We start from the raw sequence: 17,504 nt of genomic DNA, 5'->3' as shown, positions 1-17,504 counted from the left end.
AAAAAAAAAAAAAAAAATCGGTAAAAGGGAAGGAGAGAAAAGATAGTTGGAGTCATAGTTGAAGTTAAACCCATTGCCCTTGCTGCCATTTCCTACTCCATAGGAAACGGTCAGTCTACCTCCCTTTGGAAGGATCCTTGGCACCCTTCGGGCATATTATCTCATCGGTTAAACTCCAGAGTTATCTACACTTCCGGTCTCCCAGCTAATGCATTGGTGTCCTCTATCCTTTCTTCCAATGGTTGGTCCCCTTCCTCCTCTCTCCCTCCGCTTTTAGATCTTTGGTCCTCCCTTCCCCCTCTCCCCCTGGTCATAAAGGAAGGGAAGATAAATGTATCTGGCTGCCCTCCTCCAATGGGATCTTCTCCTTTACCTCTACTTGGTCCCATGTTCGTAACCCCTCCCTGACTGTCCCTTGGCATAAGTTGGTCTGGTTCAAAGGTCATATTCCCCACCATAGCTTCACTCTATGGCGTTGCATGTCCAACTATCTTCCCACCCAATCCTTCCTCATTCACCATCATATCCCTGCCAATCCTTCATACTGCCTATGCCCCTTGGGTGTAGAGAATACCCCCCCATCTCTTCTTCTCTTGCCCCTTCTCCCTTATCTAAAAAAATGTCCTTTCCAAATGTTGTCCGACTATAAAAACCATTCTCCCTTTTGACAGAGAATGGATTTGAGTAGACATGACCTTCTCGGGCTCTTCCATTTGTGACTGTTGGTAAATTGGATTTTTGTGCAACTATAAACCATCTTTTGATGGAACGTAACATCCGTAGATGGACCCCCAAATCCCTTCCCGATCTCCGGATAAGATTTGGAAAGCTATCTACTTTGATGTTACTTCCAAAGCCCGAGCCCTTATGGCCTTCACTCCCGTCCAGTCCCTGCCTCCCCAAAAAATTCCCACATCATTAACTCTTGGAACCTTCAGGTTGATCTCATCCAACCCTCTTGATGGTGCTGGCTTCCCCCTCCCCTCTTGCTGGTTTTGGTGTTTGTTCCTTTTGCTTGTCATGATCTCATCATGATGGAGCTGGCTTCCCCCCCCCCCCCCCTTGCTGGTTTTGATGTATGTTTCCTTTTGTAGGTCCCCCTTGGGATGGCTTCTCCTTGTCGGCTTAAGCCTTCCCCCCCCCACTCTTTCCCCCTTTGTTTATTCTCTTCTCCTTGGTAGTGAATTATTTATTCATCCAAAAAGAAAAAAAAACTCCAAGTATTGGGTGTTGGTTGGTCTTTACATAATCTATTTTACCCAAAGGCAGCAACAATTGGCATTGACATTGCTTGGAGTGAGCTTGTTATAAAAATTGAAAATCTATTCTGATAAAGCACCCACGTTGAAGTATTCAGTTAATTTAGTTTGTAGGTTTTGGATTTAGTCTTAAGAAACTAGCTTTTACCACCTACCATAAGCTACTGTCTCTGATAACCTGCTTTTAATGCAACATTAAATATTGGTGTATCATTCAAGCCGCAATGTGAATCCGTTTTGTCTTTTCTTTCGTAGTGCAAGAATTTTCACTACTGGATATGTTTATATTTATGTAATTGACTATATGCTGCATCCTTTTGAACTTACATAATGATTTTGGCTATTGAAGGTTGACGATGTCATTCTAAAATTCAAATTCTTGCATGAGAAGCTTGAAGTGGCTCCTTCTTCCACATCATATGAAAAGCTTATTGTCTACTGTTGTGATTCACTCAAGGTATGGTTGACTTGAAGTCCTGAACATATAAAAGTTCTCTTAACTAATGTCGGTGAAATTTCCCACTTATGTACCCTCTATTTTATGGAAGTGTAAACTTCTTTTGCTGTAACGATGATATGATGTAGAAAAATCTCTCTCCCCCACCCACCTGACTTGGTTGCTGGAAGACTAGGTGTTTTTTTTTTTTCCCGTGTGTGTGTGTGTGTGTAATTTGTTGTCTTATTTAACCGTTGCAGGTGCATGCAGCCCTTAATTTAGTGGATCAAATGTTTCAATTGGGTTTGACTCTATCTATCGACAGTTTCAATTCAATCTTACATGCAAGTGAGGAGGCTTGTGAGCTTGAATTGGTATGTTCAACTTGTTTTACATTTATTTTGTCATAAATGAATGATTCTGGCTTCTTATCTATCATCATGTTGATGTAAGCCATTAATTGTTATGGTAAAATCCTATTCAATGTATTCTTAGGATATGGGTGCTTTTCAAAATAAATAAGGCAGGTGGGGTCTTTGGAACGACAGTTGATATCTTTATTACATTAGCTAAAGCTCATTTGTTCCTATTCATTCCTATCGCAACAAGATGGACTTTTCCTAGGATAGAATGGACCAACTATTAAATCTTGGGTGGAAATTTCTTTTACCCATTTCTCTAGTTAATCTATTATTGACAACCTCTTCTCAACTTTTTTCGCTGTAAAGGAATATCCAGAGCAGGAGATATAGTGCACCCGATCTGATATCGGTTTGTACCCAGATCTGGATCTGGGGATGTTTAGTCTTGTCTATGTCAAAAAACACAAAAAAGATGAACTGGAAGCATCCAGATATAAGTCACATTTCCAGATACGTCCAGGTCGTGGTTTGATGTGGATCCACAAGTAGGGCTATGATTATAAATTTATAATCTGAATATGAATCTGTTAATGTAAATCAGGCTGGAATCAAGCCAGCCTGGGTATGGAAGTTTTAGTTTTTCTCTTCTTTCTGGGATGAATTTGATTAAATTGGCTTGAGTTTTCTTCTAACTATCATTTCAGTTGTCTATTGTCTGCGTCTGCATTTGTCAAAAAAAAAAAGAAGAAAAAGGTATATTGGCTAATGTGCTGCATGGATCAATATTATACATGGTGATGGTGCAGTTTTATCATTTCTCTAATCACCTACACTATTCAGCATTATTGAATCTTTTTTTTTTTTTTTAATTGTTCAGAATTACTGAAAGACAGCTTTGTATGTGGAACTAATGATTTGATTTCACTTCTGCCATTTTCTATTCGAAGGTTCATCCTATCTATTCAGTGATGCGCCACCATAACTTGAATCCAAATGCCGAGACCTTTAGAATGATGATAAATTTGTGTGCAAAAATGAGAGATGTAAGTTTTCACTCTTAATCTCTTGAAAATTTTAGTTTAGTCATGATTCATGAATAGTAATTTTCCTTGTATTTGTTTGGTAGTATATCTTTATTTGACGAATCGTGTAGGTTAAAGTGAAGGCTGAAGCATTCCTGTTAGGTTGTTTTACAGTACATATTTGCAGCTAAGCTACTTGTTAAAAAAAAAAATCGTGGATCAGTTATACGCCTTCTTGTTTTTTTTCTTTGACAGTTTCAAAGTGCATATAAAATGCTAAAAGAATTAGAAGATTTAAACTTGGTTCCTTCATCAAATATGTACAATGCGATAATGGCAGGATACTTTAGAGAGGTTTGTAACTGTCCTCAGTTTCTTGAGATGCTCATGCTCTGATGTTTTCTTGTTAAATTCTTTAGTTCGAACATTTGTATACAGTATACATATTCCTTGGTATTGTTTAATTCCTGCATTTAAACTGGCAATGGTGTATGATGTATGGTGCATAAAGAAATGGATATTTTCTACTGCTGCAATTTCTTTTGCTACACTTATAGTTTTACAGTTCTTTTTTTTATGCCTCCACTAACAGTGGGGAATAGGTAGGAATGAACTCTAGGTTCAGATTACACACCCCAATTTACAGGATCTCAAGGAAAAACCCAAAACAGAATTTAGGTCAACAATAGGATCAAAGTCAACCTTTTTAGATGGAACTCAGATCTGGTCAATGATCATAAACTGTTGGAATAAGCAAACCCCAAGATACAACAATGTTCTAACTGTTGAATTTGAGTCAACAGTAAACGATAAAAATCTGAAACTTGTACACCAAATTTGAGAGATTTATTACAGCAGCAGACCAGCAGATCTGATCTGGATAAAATGCATGTTGTATCCTCATTGGTAGATCCAATAGAGGAAAATAACATAGTCTAGTTGATGTAGATTAAGCTTGCACAAGGAAGGGGCTGCTGGCCCCATCAAACCAAGTCCAATGTTGGACTAGCCAGCCCCACCTTGGTTCTAACTAGCTCAAAAGGAAATCTGGAAGCACTGTTCACGAGTTACTGTTTATGTGAACAGTAACTCCTGCCAGTTTTTTTTTTTTGTTGGATGAAGAAAATATATATTAACCCAAGAAGAGCAATATACAAGGGGAAGGGGGGGGGGGGGAAGCACACGACCAGCTAAAGGGAGATGCCCGATCACAAAAAGGGGACAACCACTAATGGATACGATCCCTCAAGGGGAGGGGGGAGAGGTAGTGTCAGAGATATTAGTTATGTTTCCCTAAGGGCATTTTAGTAATTTGTCATTATATATTTTATTTTCCTTTCCCTCCTTAGGGAGGTATGTGTAATTTTCCTCCTTAGGGAGGTATGTGTAATATCATGTAAATATATTAGTGAAGTAATATATTGGTGTTAGCGAAACTTTACTCACAACACACATTTTACCATTCTTCTTCCTCTCCAACTGATTCTTCCTCTTCTCTCTCTTTTTCTCCTCTCTTAGTCTATCACAAACCTTACATTCTAACTAATAAAAGATGGGAGATTCCAGGAATCAACAATAAGCCTATTTCTAGGGTAGTCGGGGATTGTGCGGGAGCGGGAGGTTAGCAATTTTGGTGGAGACCTCAAAAGAGATGGCTTTCCAAATCCCATCAAAAGTGTGAAGTTGTAAGTCCATCTACGAAGGTTTCTCTCTATCCAAAGGTGGTTGATGGTGGCACAAAAGGCGAGCTTACTGACAGTATCACAAATGGTGGTGCCGTGAAAGGTCATATCGACCAAAGCCATTCCCTACTAAGAGGGAGAACTCTTTTACTAGAGGGCCAACAACGAGAGAGAACTTTCTTCCAAATGGTGGAGGAGAAACTGCAGGAGAAAAAAAGATGATCAACATCCTCATTTCCTCTCCGAGCAGAGGCAGTAGGCGGGAGGGACTTGAATGTGGCGGTGGATGAGGAAAAACTGCGTAGGAAGGGAGTTGGTGAGAGCCTGCTAAGCTGTGAAGCTGTGGCGGGGGATGTGGCCTTTGAATCAGAGGACTTGCATCGAAGGGTAGGATGAGCTTTAGTCCTAACAAAGTTCCAGGCAGAGGAGAAGTTGACCCTTTTGGTAGGAGAAGGATTCCAAAGAATGGAATCCTCCCTCGCTCTATAGCTTGGGGGAAGAGCGGGAAGAGAGGTCAAGATGTTGTTTAGAGAAGGGGGAAGGGGTCCCATCCATCATTAAGGAGGATGGAGGATACAAAAGCCATCCAATCTAACCTTGAGTTCTGAGACTGAGAAGATGAAGCAGGACCCCTGAAGGGTGCCAGGGGTCCAGCCAGAGAGAAGTAGAAGCTCCATTCCCAATGGAATAGGAGATAGCCTCTAATGTCGAGGGTCTTAGGTGGAGGATGCCACGCTAAACCCAGGAGGATGTTAGTGTATGATGTCTTGTATTCCTTCACAGTTTAATCTAGGGAGTACTGGTGCAGCGCCTCGACAGGCAGGACGACGGATTAGGGTAGTTTCATACTTTTTCGATTAGGGTTTTTCGCTATATATTTGTAGCGGGGGATTCTTTCTTTGTAATGGAAGAAATACTGAGAGGTGTGAGGATGAGTGTTGTAACCCTATTCTCCATTGATAGTGAAGCAGGATCTCATCTCACCGAGGACGTAGGCAATCTTGCCGAACCTCATAAATTTGTATGCATTGCTTGTTCTTATTTTTCCATTATCTTCTGCATCGTTTTAGGGTTGTGTTTTTATAGAGGAGTCCTGACTTGAAACCATGGACCAGATAGAGTTGGATTTCAGGAGGTAGGAGTAGACCTAGGAGACCCATATGCTGTTCATTTTAGAGGCAATTCTCTAGATGAGCTTGAGGATGCCAACCGCATTTATGTCTTTAATGCGCCTAAGGCCAAGACCTCTATAAGCTTTAGGGAGGCAGATAGAACTCCAATTGGAGGGGCGAAGGAACCTAGTGGAGTCAGATCCTTTCCAAAGAAAAGAACTGATGAGAGACTCGATAGCTTTGATGGTTGGGGGAGGGAGGACAAAGATCCCAGACCAGTGAAGGTACATGGATTAGAGCACAGATCTAGAGAGCTCAAGACGACCCGCGTTTGATAACAACTTGCTCTTCCAAAGTTGAAGTCTTTTCCACAAGCGGTCAAGGATTGGGGTGCAGTGATGGCCCGAAAGCCTTGCATAAATGAGAGGGAGACCTAGGAATTTGATAGGGAGAGAACCCAAGGAGAAATCCGTGATATCAAGGAGATGGGCTTTTAAAGTCTCAGAGATACCGGAGGTGAAAAGACGGGATTTGAGAAGATTAATGCTGATACCTGAGAGGCTCTCAAAGAGGTGGAGGGAGGACATGATAGAGGAGATGGAGGTGGGGTTTGCTTTCGAAAAGATCATGAGATCCTCCGCTAAAGCAAGATGGGTAAGGGAAATAGATTTGCATTTGGGGATGGGGGAGATGATGTGAAGGTTTGTGGATGATAGGTTGGATCTTGAGAGAACTTCTAGGCCAAGGCAGAAGAGGAAGGGCGATAGGGCGCAGCCTTAACAGATTTCCACTGATAAGGGAAAAAAGCCAGTCGGGCTACCATTGACAAGAACGGAGAACTGGGGGGTGGAAATGTAAGCAAAGATCCATCAGACAAAATTTGGCGGGGAGGACATTTGGAGGAGGGTGTTGTAAAGGAAGTCACAATGGATGGAGTCGAAAGCCTTACAGATATCAATTTTGAGGAGGGCCGTTGAACCGTGGGATTTGTGCTCGAAGCCACGATCAATTTCATGGCACAAGATAATATTGTCAGCAATGCTTCTCCCAGAGATGAAGGCAGATTGATTTTGACTGATTAGGGACTCAACGACCTTCTAGATACTAAGAGAGAGGATTTTGGCAATGAACTTGTAAATCAAGTTACAAAGGGAAATGGGTTTGAAGTTCTGTATGGAAGAGGCCTATTGGACCCAGGGATAATGCAAAGGAAGGTGTGGTTAACACAATTAATTTGGCTGGGGTTGAGAAAGAAGCTTCCAATTGCACGGATGAAATCATCCTTGATGATGTCCTAGTAACAGGTGAAGAATCCCATGCTGAACCCATCAGGCCTAGGAGCTTTGTTCGCCTTGTGGGAGAGGACAACGGAGGTGATTTCATCATCAGAGGGGATGGATTGGAGGGAGGGGAGAAGGTGATCAGGAATGAATTTATTGATCAAATACGGGTGGGGAGGAGGGGGATGAGAGGGAAAGGGGGGATTAAAGAGCTCAAAGAAGTAGGAGGAGGTGTTAGTTTTGATCTCCTCCAGAGTGCGAAGCACGGATCCATTTCTGGAAGAGAGGAAGGATATGGAGTTGGTATTTGTCCGAGCTTTGACTGAGTTGTGGAAGAAAGCACTGTTGGAGTCACCAAGCTCCAGCCACTTGATACGGGATTTTTGCTTGAGAAAACTTTCTTCCTGGGTGAAAAGGAGGGAATACTCTAGGGAGAGGGACTTTTCTTCTTCAGCAAGGGAAGAATTGAGAGGATCAAGCTGAAGTCTAGTCTGAATAGTTTCTAGTCTAGACTTGCAGGAGGCAGCCCTATCAGAGATATTGCCAAAGCACTGAGAGTTCCAGATCTTAAGGGCTGCCGAAGCAGTCTAGACTCCTGCCAGTTTTGTCTTCAAAGAATCTCCTAGAAGATCTATACATTGTCCCTTGTTCAGCTCCAAGAGGAGATGTCCATCAGCCATCAATTTGGTCCAGGTGGCATAGGATTTAGTTTCTTTTTTTAGGTTGTCAAGTTAGTTTCCTATTTTGTAACTTAGGCTAGTTCCTTTTTTAAGATCAATTGTTAGTTTCTAATTTCGTTAAGCTTGTTTAGCAAGTTGGACACAAATTAGAAAGTCTTATTTCAGTCCATTAGTTTCCTTTTCTGTTATTTCTTTATGTCCAAGTTTTGCAAGGCTATTTAAAGCCCATTGATCATTGATCATAATGAAAAGATAGATTGAAGTTTATTTGGAGATGACTTATGCTGTTTTACCATGGGATGCAGTTGGGTGAGATGCTCAGAACCTAGCCTACTTCTTCCCCCTTCTCGACCCTCCATCAATTTCTCTTTTCTCTTTTCTTCTTTCTTATTTTCTATTTTAGCCTTTGCGAGAGTGTTTGAGAGTTATTTGAAGACCTGAAGTTCAACCTACAGATCAGTTCAAGAACAGCCGAGGAGATCATAACCGATTCAGCCATTGTCTGGATTTTGAAAACTCGGATCGAAGTCCAGATCTCCCAAACCAGAGAATAGTTCAAGCTCATCTTTTGAAGGATATCTAGACAAGTTGCGAGGGATCTTTATTCCAATTTTGGGGATCATCCGATGCCAGGAACCCTAGTTTCTGAATAGTGGTAAAAAGTTTCCTAATTCATGCCTGCAACATAACCCTCAATTCAACCTTCGGAATTGTCTCATATTCTGAGGGATTGTTTAGCACCAGAAGAGGAGTATTTGATCAAAATTTGAGCTCCATTAGAGCCTCCTACAGCCAACCGCAGGCTTCCTCCTATTTCAGCCTTATTCAAATTTGGTTTTAAATCTGATTTCAGATTTGAATTTTTGGGATCCTAATGCAGTTGGGTACTTCCTACCTAGCCTTACATCACTAGTCTCGGATTAATCCATTGGTTGGCTGTTGAGATTGGACAGATTCCTTGTTCAATTAAAACTCCTCAAATCAGACTTGAAAATAACAAGTTTTAATCCCTAGTTTGCAGGATTTTAATGGAGTCATGAATGTGTGTATGAATGACAGTCAGATGTAGGATATGGTGGTGCAGAAAACAAAAAATACTGTTATTGAAATCATTGGACAGGATATGGTGTTGCAGAAAACAATGGAGTACTTGAATATTGATTGAGAAGAAGATGAAGAAGATATGACTAAGCATCCCACTTCGCCTCGTTTGGAGTCCCACCAGCCATTCAAAGTATCCCACCGCATAACACTACATCTCACAGAATATAAGAAAAGGCTCAGACCAAAATCTCATTAATCAAATTTGTGTACCAGGCTATAGCCCCTTACAAACTGATATAGAAGACTCAAAAACAGACTCAAATACTAGAAAGGAAAGGCCTAAACCAACCATTAACTTATAAGGTAACATTAACTGACTCAGAACAGGATTAGACTTATAGAATTCTAATCTAGCCTAATTAAAACATTCTCCCCTGCCTCAAGCTCCTCTAGCGTTGTTGGTTAGCCCCTCCTTCATTACCTCTCCTTTAGCAGGCCTCCCCCTTCCACCTCTGCCTCTTGGAGTAACCTTTGTCTGATCGTACCAGCGCCACTAAAAAAGCATTCCATCCCTGTCCCTCCATCACTCTCCTAGTTATTGAGAGGACCTTGTTGCACCCCCACCGCTCTACCCAATGATTCGATGTCTCCTTTGGAATACTTGAGGCCTCAATTCCTCAGTCAAATTTTAAGTGGAAGCTTGGTCCCGTATTAAGCTTCTCCATGCTGTTTCTGTTGCCTGATTGAAACCAGGGTTTAAGAAGTTAATTCCTCTTGTATTGCCTTCCTTATTGCACCTTTTTGTCTATCTGTTCCAACTATTCCCATCACCCTAAGTTGACCAAGCCTTCCCCTTGGTCACCTTTTTCTTAAATATCTAGGGTTGCCTCTTATCCCTGCCAGGATGATTTCCCATCATTGCACTCCCATTCTAGATCCTTATGCGCAACAGGCTCCCACTTTCGAAAAGCAAGCTTCTCTCTTTTTCCAGTCACTTGGAACTAATTAGACCTGTTCTTCAATAATCATACTTTCATTGTTCTGGTATCTTTGGGCTTGCCTAGTCTTCCATCAAGGAGCTAGAATCTCTTATGTGTTCATTTCTTTGGTAAGGCTCAGATGTTACTAGATTCCTCCAACCTATCAGTTGGGCTTTATTTTGTCTTCCTAAAGAAGAGGGTCTTGGATTGAGAAGAATCAAAGAGGTTAATACGGGTAGCATTCTCAAATTGATCTAGAAGCTTGTTGCTAAGAAGAAAAGTATTTGGGTTGATTGGATTTATGTGGGGCTCTTTCATAATGGCTCTATTAGGACGGTTGCTCCTTGCCTAGGTGCTTCTTGGGTGGAGAAAGATCTTCAATCTCAGACCTCTAGCTCTTAGGATTGCTACCTCTAATATTGAGGATGGTGCTTCCACTTGGTTATGGCTCGACCATTGGCATCCTTTCTGTGTCCTCCTGTAACCCTGTTATGGTTATGCATTTTCATGTAACAAGGGTACTTTGGGTACTAGGCTATTAAGCTGTAATGTGTTTTTAAATAGGCTAATATGTTTTTACTTGCTTACCTTTTACCTTTGTTGGCTATCATATATTAGCATGGGGGGTAAGGATGTAATTTTCTTGTACATTAAGTGAATCAATATAGGGGAGAGAAAGGTTTAGAGAACAACCTTTCTCTCCCACAACCTCCTTTCTCCTTCTTCAAATTTCTACTTGCATCTCCTCTCTTGCTCCCATGTTCTTTTACAACCTTTACATTTCAAGTTGTTATTAGAGCCCCCGGTTTAGGTTTGAGATTCGTGCTACAAGCTTCTCTTTGGAACCCTAGGCTACAAAGGGGTTCCAAGGAAGAGAATACTATGTGAAAAGTTAGAAGAAATCATGAGATGAACTTGGATGAAGATCATAGAGACATCAAGAGGAGGCCTCACATGAAGAAATAGAAGTTTGAAGCTCAAACTGACGTATGGCACAATTTTTCCCTATTATTGCAATCCCTATCTTGGAATGGCTCCCTCTCTCTCATCCGGCTATTGTTGAGGCTACGGTGTAGGATCCATTCGATAATAAAAATCGTTTCTGTGATGGAGTATTGAGTATGATAGAAGATTCAGAGGAGGGATCAGATATGGCAGAATTGGTGGACAACGAAAGGTATGAATAAGAAGGGGAAATTGGCCCGATTGCAGATGTGAAGTCCCATGATCAGATTCCAATCTGAGAGATATCATTTCCAATGAGTGTTAGGAGATTATAGCACTTGATCATGAGATGTGTTGGATCAGCCCCATCAAAGCCGATAATTGTGGATGTTGATCGAGTAGTGCTGATTCTCGAGTTCTAAAAGAGTCAAGGGCGTGTTTTTCTCAACAATGGAGGAAATGAGGAATTGATGCAAGAGCACTTCCTTGGACAGGTGCAAACCCATGGGAGAGCCCAGAGGGAGATGAGCCGGTCCAAATTTGGTTTTGGCTCAGTAGGATATGTAAGGATTTATCAATTTACTTGGGTTATTATGTAATTTGCACTATATTTTATATGGGGAATTTTTTGATTGGGTTAGATTATTAGGATAGAATTAGATTCTACTTTTATTTCAGTTTTAGACAACAACGAGGAAACTTTCAATTTCTTCTTTATAATATGCTTGTAATCCAATATTGGATAGTTGAATATGGAACAGAAAATTGATCTGGGTGTGCCTGTGTGGGTTATGATTTCATGCTCTCTCCCTCTATTCTCTTTCCTATCTTCCCTTCACTGCGATCTGGTTCCCCTCCCCTTCTTCTTCTTCCCTGTTACTATTTCCTTGCTGGCCTACTCTGTTTAGAGGTGATACTAGCAGACCATAGTAGCGAGTTGATCTCACTCATTATCTGTTACATGTCTTCCTGATATTCTGGGAAGAGAGGTTGCCCCTCCATAGATCAACCAAACCCAGGTTCTCGCCACCATATTCAGCTTCAGTTGAGGGCGTAAAATCTTCAACTAGGACTGGCTGTTAAAGTAACACCCCTCTGGATTTCAGAGTTTTTTCTTGTTTTCTTCTGTTGATCATTGAAGCTGTTGTGGGGTGGATTCAGGAGGATTGGGAGTTTGGAAAATAGTTCTGAAATCATGAGTTGATTAAAACTTGTATGGGGGAGTCTCTTGGCCACAAGCTACCAGCCTTTCTGCTGGTTTCTGTTGTGATCAAAGGTAGAAGACAACCCCCGACCCCATGATATTATCCTTTTGATGTTGGTTGCCCATATTGCCCCCCACTCTTTGCCCTTTATTATACTTTGTCCCTTTATTTGCGTTTATCCCTAGTTTATGTTAGTAATTATAAATTCCCCTTGTGTCCTTGTCTTTATTCTATCAAGTGACCCTCTCCTGTTTGGTCAATTATGGGCCTGCCATTCCCCCCATGTAACTTTGAAATATTTATGGTTCTCCCATACCCTCCTACGTTTGGCTAGTGTATAATTGGAGGACCCATAGCGAACACAAACAGGGTTTTCGAACCCTGGGATCTCATCACAGATACATGGATTGAGGTGGTAGATGGTTTGAGTTTTTTGTTGCTTACCAATATGATAATTTCAAATTGGGGGCACGGCAACACGGCTGAAGCTTTTAATGACCATGGAGCTGAGGCTGTTGTGAGTTAAACTAGTTATGTTTTTTCCTTCCTTAATGTAGTTCAGGGTTCTAAAAAAGATTCTAGTAACAAAAACTGCAGTTATACCAGAGATCCAGGATCTATGTAGAATCAGTAGGTCAGATCATGGACAAGTATTGGATGAAACTTGAGCTTTCAAGAGATCTTCAAACTACGAACTCTTAGGAATCCTGTAAAAAAATATGTTAGCAAAATAGACGGGCTAAGTCGTGTCACTTGACACTCCTTAAGACCGTAGACGCCCCCAATGGTGCAACCGGGTGAGTTACATATTGGCCTCCAAGATGAAACAGCCCAATGGCACCCCTAGTAGTTGTGCACTCAACTACTAGACCCCTTCGAGTCAACGTTGTGCTCAAACTAAAGATAAAACACTGAAAATAAATTAAGTAAAGACACTCAAAATGAGAGTAAAACAAGATCTCAATCCTCACAACACACCATAACTTGAGTGAACTTTGTAATTGGTCATTGGTGTATAGAATGCCTAGAGATCCCCTCTATTTGTAGAGGAAAAGAGACTTCTAGAAAAGACATGAAGAGACAGTCTCTCAAGATGGGGAAGAGATAAGGTCCCTCAAAATGAAGAGACAAAGACTCAAGTCTCTCACAAGAAGAGGAAGAGATAAGGTCTCTCAAATTGAAGAGACAAAGACTCTCATAAAGATGAAGAGACTAAAGTCTAAAAATGAAGAGACCCTATTAAGTGTTATTTGTAAATACATGAAAGATCATTGAGAATACATAGAGATAAACATGTGAGAGGTCATACAAGAAGATAGAAAGATGGTCAAGTGAAATGAAAAGACACAATAAACCAAAAGGTAATTTGAATCTTATAATAATTTAAATTTGAACATAACCAAATTTAGAAATCTGAAAATTGAACCACAAATAGGAGTTCCACCTTGTGTGGATTAAGAAAAATAAGAAGTAAGAAGTAGGAAGAAGAAGAATAGTAGAAGAGAAGAGGGTAAGATAACACTTTGATAAAAGCAAATCAGAAGAAACTCACTTTTCTTTACTTTAAACACCCTTAATTGATGGGATACAAAGATTTTACATTCCTAAATTGACTAAAAAAAGGACCACAGTTGTCATTGCGTCTAGGTGATCCTAGGCATTGGAGGGGGAAAAAGCCAAGCCGTCGCCTAGGAGCCCTTTCAGTAAAGGGTGCCTGATGGATAGGTGATGCCCTTACAACGAAGGACTCTTCATCACTTTCACACTCAATTAAGTAAAGAAACTCAAAACAGAACTCTTAAAGCTATTAAGTATCCTAATCTTTATGGGCTTACAAATTAAGTCCATTACAAAGAAACTAAAAAAAATATAAAATAAAATAAAAGTACAACCTATAATATAACTACTTAAAGGTCAAATTTCAGCTCATTGGACGCACACCAGCACCTTGTGAGCCTCTTGAGCTTGCAACCAGGGTGACCCAGCTTTCTTCCACTCTTCTCTGTTCAGTCTTCCTTCTGGATGTTAATGGTGAGTTGTCATGTTGATTGGGAGTGATTCATTTGGTGATGATACAAGCTGGTAAGTTGATGGATGGGAGTTATTTTGCTGGACATTATGTCTTTGTACTCGTCTCTTTGTCTATTTCCTCTATTTCTTGTAATACTCGTCTTGTTTTCTGGACTTGCATCTTTTCTATTCTTGTCATCATTATATATGTTGCAAATCAACAAAATGATTCAAAGAAAGTTCTTTTTATACAAAGAGAAACCCTTGTAGTGTTGGCATCTATCTTGTTATAGTCTCACTTGCATATGGTTTCTGCTCTCAACTTTTTTTTTTATGTTACTAATTGATTGCACATTACAGAAAAATATCAGTGGGGGGTTGATGGTTCTCAAACAAATGGAACGTGCAGGTGTAAAACCAGATACTCAGACATTCAGCTTTTTAATTGGAAACTGTGAAAGTGAAGAAGATATTAAAAAGGTATTGTTCTATCAATGACTTTTAAGTTGGCGGAGTTTGGATGCATTGTTGTCCATATAAAAATTGATGGCTTTGGTAAATGTTGTCCCAAAAGTATTTCTATGTATCTTTGATTCAGGGCCTATGGTTAAGAAGAATATAAAGAGGCCTTTGATGTTCATTTTCCTTCACATGAGAGAAGGTCTGGCTATTTCGACCACTGGGCTAGCCTACAGAACAAGTTTAGGAGGTTGTCTTAAGCCCAATTGAATTTTGTGTTGATGAAGTTGGGACTTATGTTTCATGGTTAATCAATGTAATGTGTGCCTCATCTATATGTCCATATCCAGGGTACTCTCTCTCTCTCTCTCTGGTATCAGGGTAGTTTTTTGGAATACAAGTCATCAGGCATTATGGTCATGGACTCAAGTTGGAAGTCCTTTTGACTGTTTGAGTCTGGATTTCTTTCTAGGGGGAGGGTTCATTCCCTTCGACTCCTGTGTGCAGTTTCGGGTGTTGGAGGCAAGGTATTACAGGAAACCTGTCCAATAGGGGATGGTATTTAGGACATTTTATAGGGTGTTGCTACAGTAATATGGTGGGGGCATGCAGTTTGGTTTATAAGCTGGCATTGTGGCAAACTTTAACCCTTGTTTCTATTAGCTTGGGAATTTATTTAAAAATATGGTCTAGAGGAAATGGTTCTTTTGGATATAATTGAATAGTAGAGCTGTAGAAGTCATGTGGTGTGCGGTTCTTTGATGCTTTTTTCTCAAATCCATTCTTTTCAGATATGCCTTTTTCGTTTATTACATAGAGTTCTGCTGTTCTGTTCAAGTTTTGCTGCGTTACTGGGTGATTGTGAATCAGATTGAGTTTTAATATAGAAATCTTAAAATCTGGGGTTGCAAATTATTTCCTCTGTGGTCAGCCAGTTTCCTTTAATTATTTTTGTAGTTGTGATATCTTATCTGAGCCATCCTTGTTTTTGAAATCTGACCAGAGCTGATGACTGACCTATGCAGTTGAGAGGGAAACCAAGGCTTAAGTTTGGTTCAGTTTGGAGTCAATCTGTTGTATTTTTTCAGTGCTTTCCCCATCTACTGCATATAAGCCTGAAACGTTCTATTTTCAGTGGTCTTAGCTTGTTTGAGATAAATATGGTTGGTATTTACGTTCCGCTTTTCCACATTGTATCAATGTTTCGTAGTTTTAGAGGCCGGACCTCGGTGCAATGGTAAGGTTGCTCCATTGCGACCTAGTGGTCGTGGGTTCAAGTTGGGAAGCAGCCTCTCCGCGAAGCGGGGTTAAGGCTGTGTACATTAGGACCCTCCCTAGACACCGCATGGCAGGAGCCTCGTGCACTAGGTATGCCTCTTTTTATCGATGTTTTTGTAGTTTTGCAATTTTTTTCATTGAAAACATTGAGTTCAGCTTTTGTTAATGAAACCTGCTTAATCTGCCATCCCTTTTGTCAGTCAGAACGTAGATGTTAAGCTCTAGACTTGTAACCTCTTTGAGGTATCAAATTTAGGCGTTAGATAGTTTGTTTATACTTTGTTCCCACTTTGATACTTGTTGCTCCTCTGCTTGACTTGTTGGTGAATAATAAGTGTACAAGTGTGATATTTAATAATTAGAACAATTTGATTTTTTTCAAAAAGAGGGGAAAAAAGAAAGAGCAGAAATTTGAGCTTGAACCGTCTCAGGTTATGAACTGAATATGCTAAAATCTAGCATTGGAAATATTGGTTTTAATAATCAATCTTAACACTTAAAATGTTAATTGAATGATCTGTCAGTCCAAGGATCTATGTCTAGTTCCATTACACTTTACTAGTTTGTGACATTGTCTACATTTTGAATTTCCTTCCTGAGTTTCAACTGACTGCTTCAGGAGGCGTCTCTTCAGCAGCATTTTATGAAGAGCAGGCCTCTTTTGTGATTCCTTGGAATCTAAAGTTTCTTGCCCCAGAATCCTCTTAGAGATCTCCTATCCCTTCATTTTGTCCCACCATCTCTCATTGATGATCAGAAAGATGGCCTCTGCCCCTCCAGTATCCTTGTTTCCGAAATCTCAAAGTGGAAAAATTGTTTTGTAGGCCACTTTCTTGGTAGCAGACTCCCCTTCCCCATTGTCAAGTCTTCCCTCACTAAACAATGGAGACACTTTGGATTGATAGGCACTAACCTATTAGACAATGGCATTTTTCTTTTCAAATTCTCCCTTGACGAACATAAAATCAAAGTTCTTGAAGACGGGCCTTGGCAAGTCGGCAAAAACCCATCTTCCTTCGACAGTGGGTTCAATTCAATCAACTGCACAAAGTAGATCTCCACTCCATCCCTTAATCGGTTGTCCTCACCAATCTTCCGTTGCACTTCTGGTGTGAACAAGACTTGAGTGTCGTTGGATCAATTATTGGCATCCCTTTATTCTTAGATGCAAGAACCAGGAACGTCTCTCTTTTGCTCTCATCTGCGTCGAAGCTACTGCAGACTCTCTCCCACCCACTACAGTCATTGTGATTGATGACGAAGGTCATGCATTGCATCAAAGAGTTGTCTACGACTGGATCCCTCCATAATGTCTGATTGCAAGGTGTTTGGTCACCACATAGATAGCTGCTCCCCTAAACATGCTGCTGCCAAAATCTCTGAGATCGAAGGAGAGGTCCCTAATCCATCAGTTGGTGTTGATTAAGAAGAAAAAACTTCTGGTTCTTCCATTTGCGACACTGCCGGGAAACTTGCTTTTGGGGCTACTATCAACCATATTTGGATGGAATGTAACCTCCGTAAATAGACTTCCAAATCCAGATCTTTTGATTCAATTTGGAAGGCCATCTTCTTTGAAGTCTCCTCCAAACTTGGTTCTCTTCCCCACTCCCAGTTATTGACTCCCCAAGGAACAAACTTTCTGTTGTTTCCTGGGGGCTCCCTCTGTCAATTCTGGCTCCCCCTCCCCCTTCCTCTAGCTTTGTATATCCCCCCTGTTTCCCTTGGATATAATTTTTATATTCATCCC

General features: G+C 40.6%; 1 protein-coding gene across 2 annotated transcripts in view; it reads left to right on the top strand.

Moving 5' to 3' along the window:
- LOC122059973 (pentatricopeptide repeat-containing protein At4g04790, mitochondrial-like) overlaps window positions 1–17,504 on the top strand; it is a 105,281-nt gene that overhangs the window by 44,208 nt on the left and 43,569 nt on the right. For both annotated transcript variants that reach the window (XM_042623083.1, XM_042623082.1), the window contains exons 6-10: window positions 1,609–1,716; window positions 1,956–2,069; window positions 3,005–3,100; window positions 3,335–3,433; window positions 14,378–14,497. In XM_042623083.1, the coding sequence (XP_042479017.1) occupies window positions 1,609–1,716; window positions 1,956–2,069; window positions 3,005–3,100; window positions 3,335–3,433; window positions 14,378–14,497 (537 nt within the window). The remainder of the gene's footprint in view (window positions 1–1,608; window positions 1,717–1,955; window positions 2,070–3,004; window positions 3,101–3,334; window positions 3,434–14,377; window positions 14,498–17,504) is intronic.

The sequence above is a fragment of the Macadamia integrifolia genome, chromosome 13, assembly GCF_013358625.1.
Source record: "Macadamia integrifolia cultivar HAES 741 chromosome 13, SCU_Mint_v3, whole genome shotgun sequence".
Classification (NCBI taxonomy): Eukaryota; Viridiplantae; Streptophyta; class Magnoliopsida; order Proteales; family Proteaceae; genus Macadamia; species Macadamia integrifolia.
This window is presented reverse-complemented; position numbering and strand designations above follow the sequence as displayed.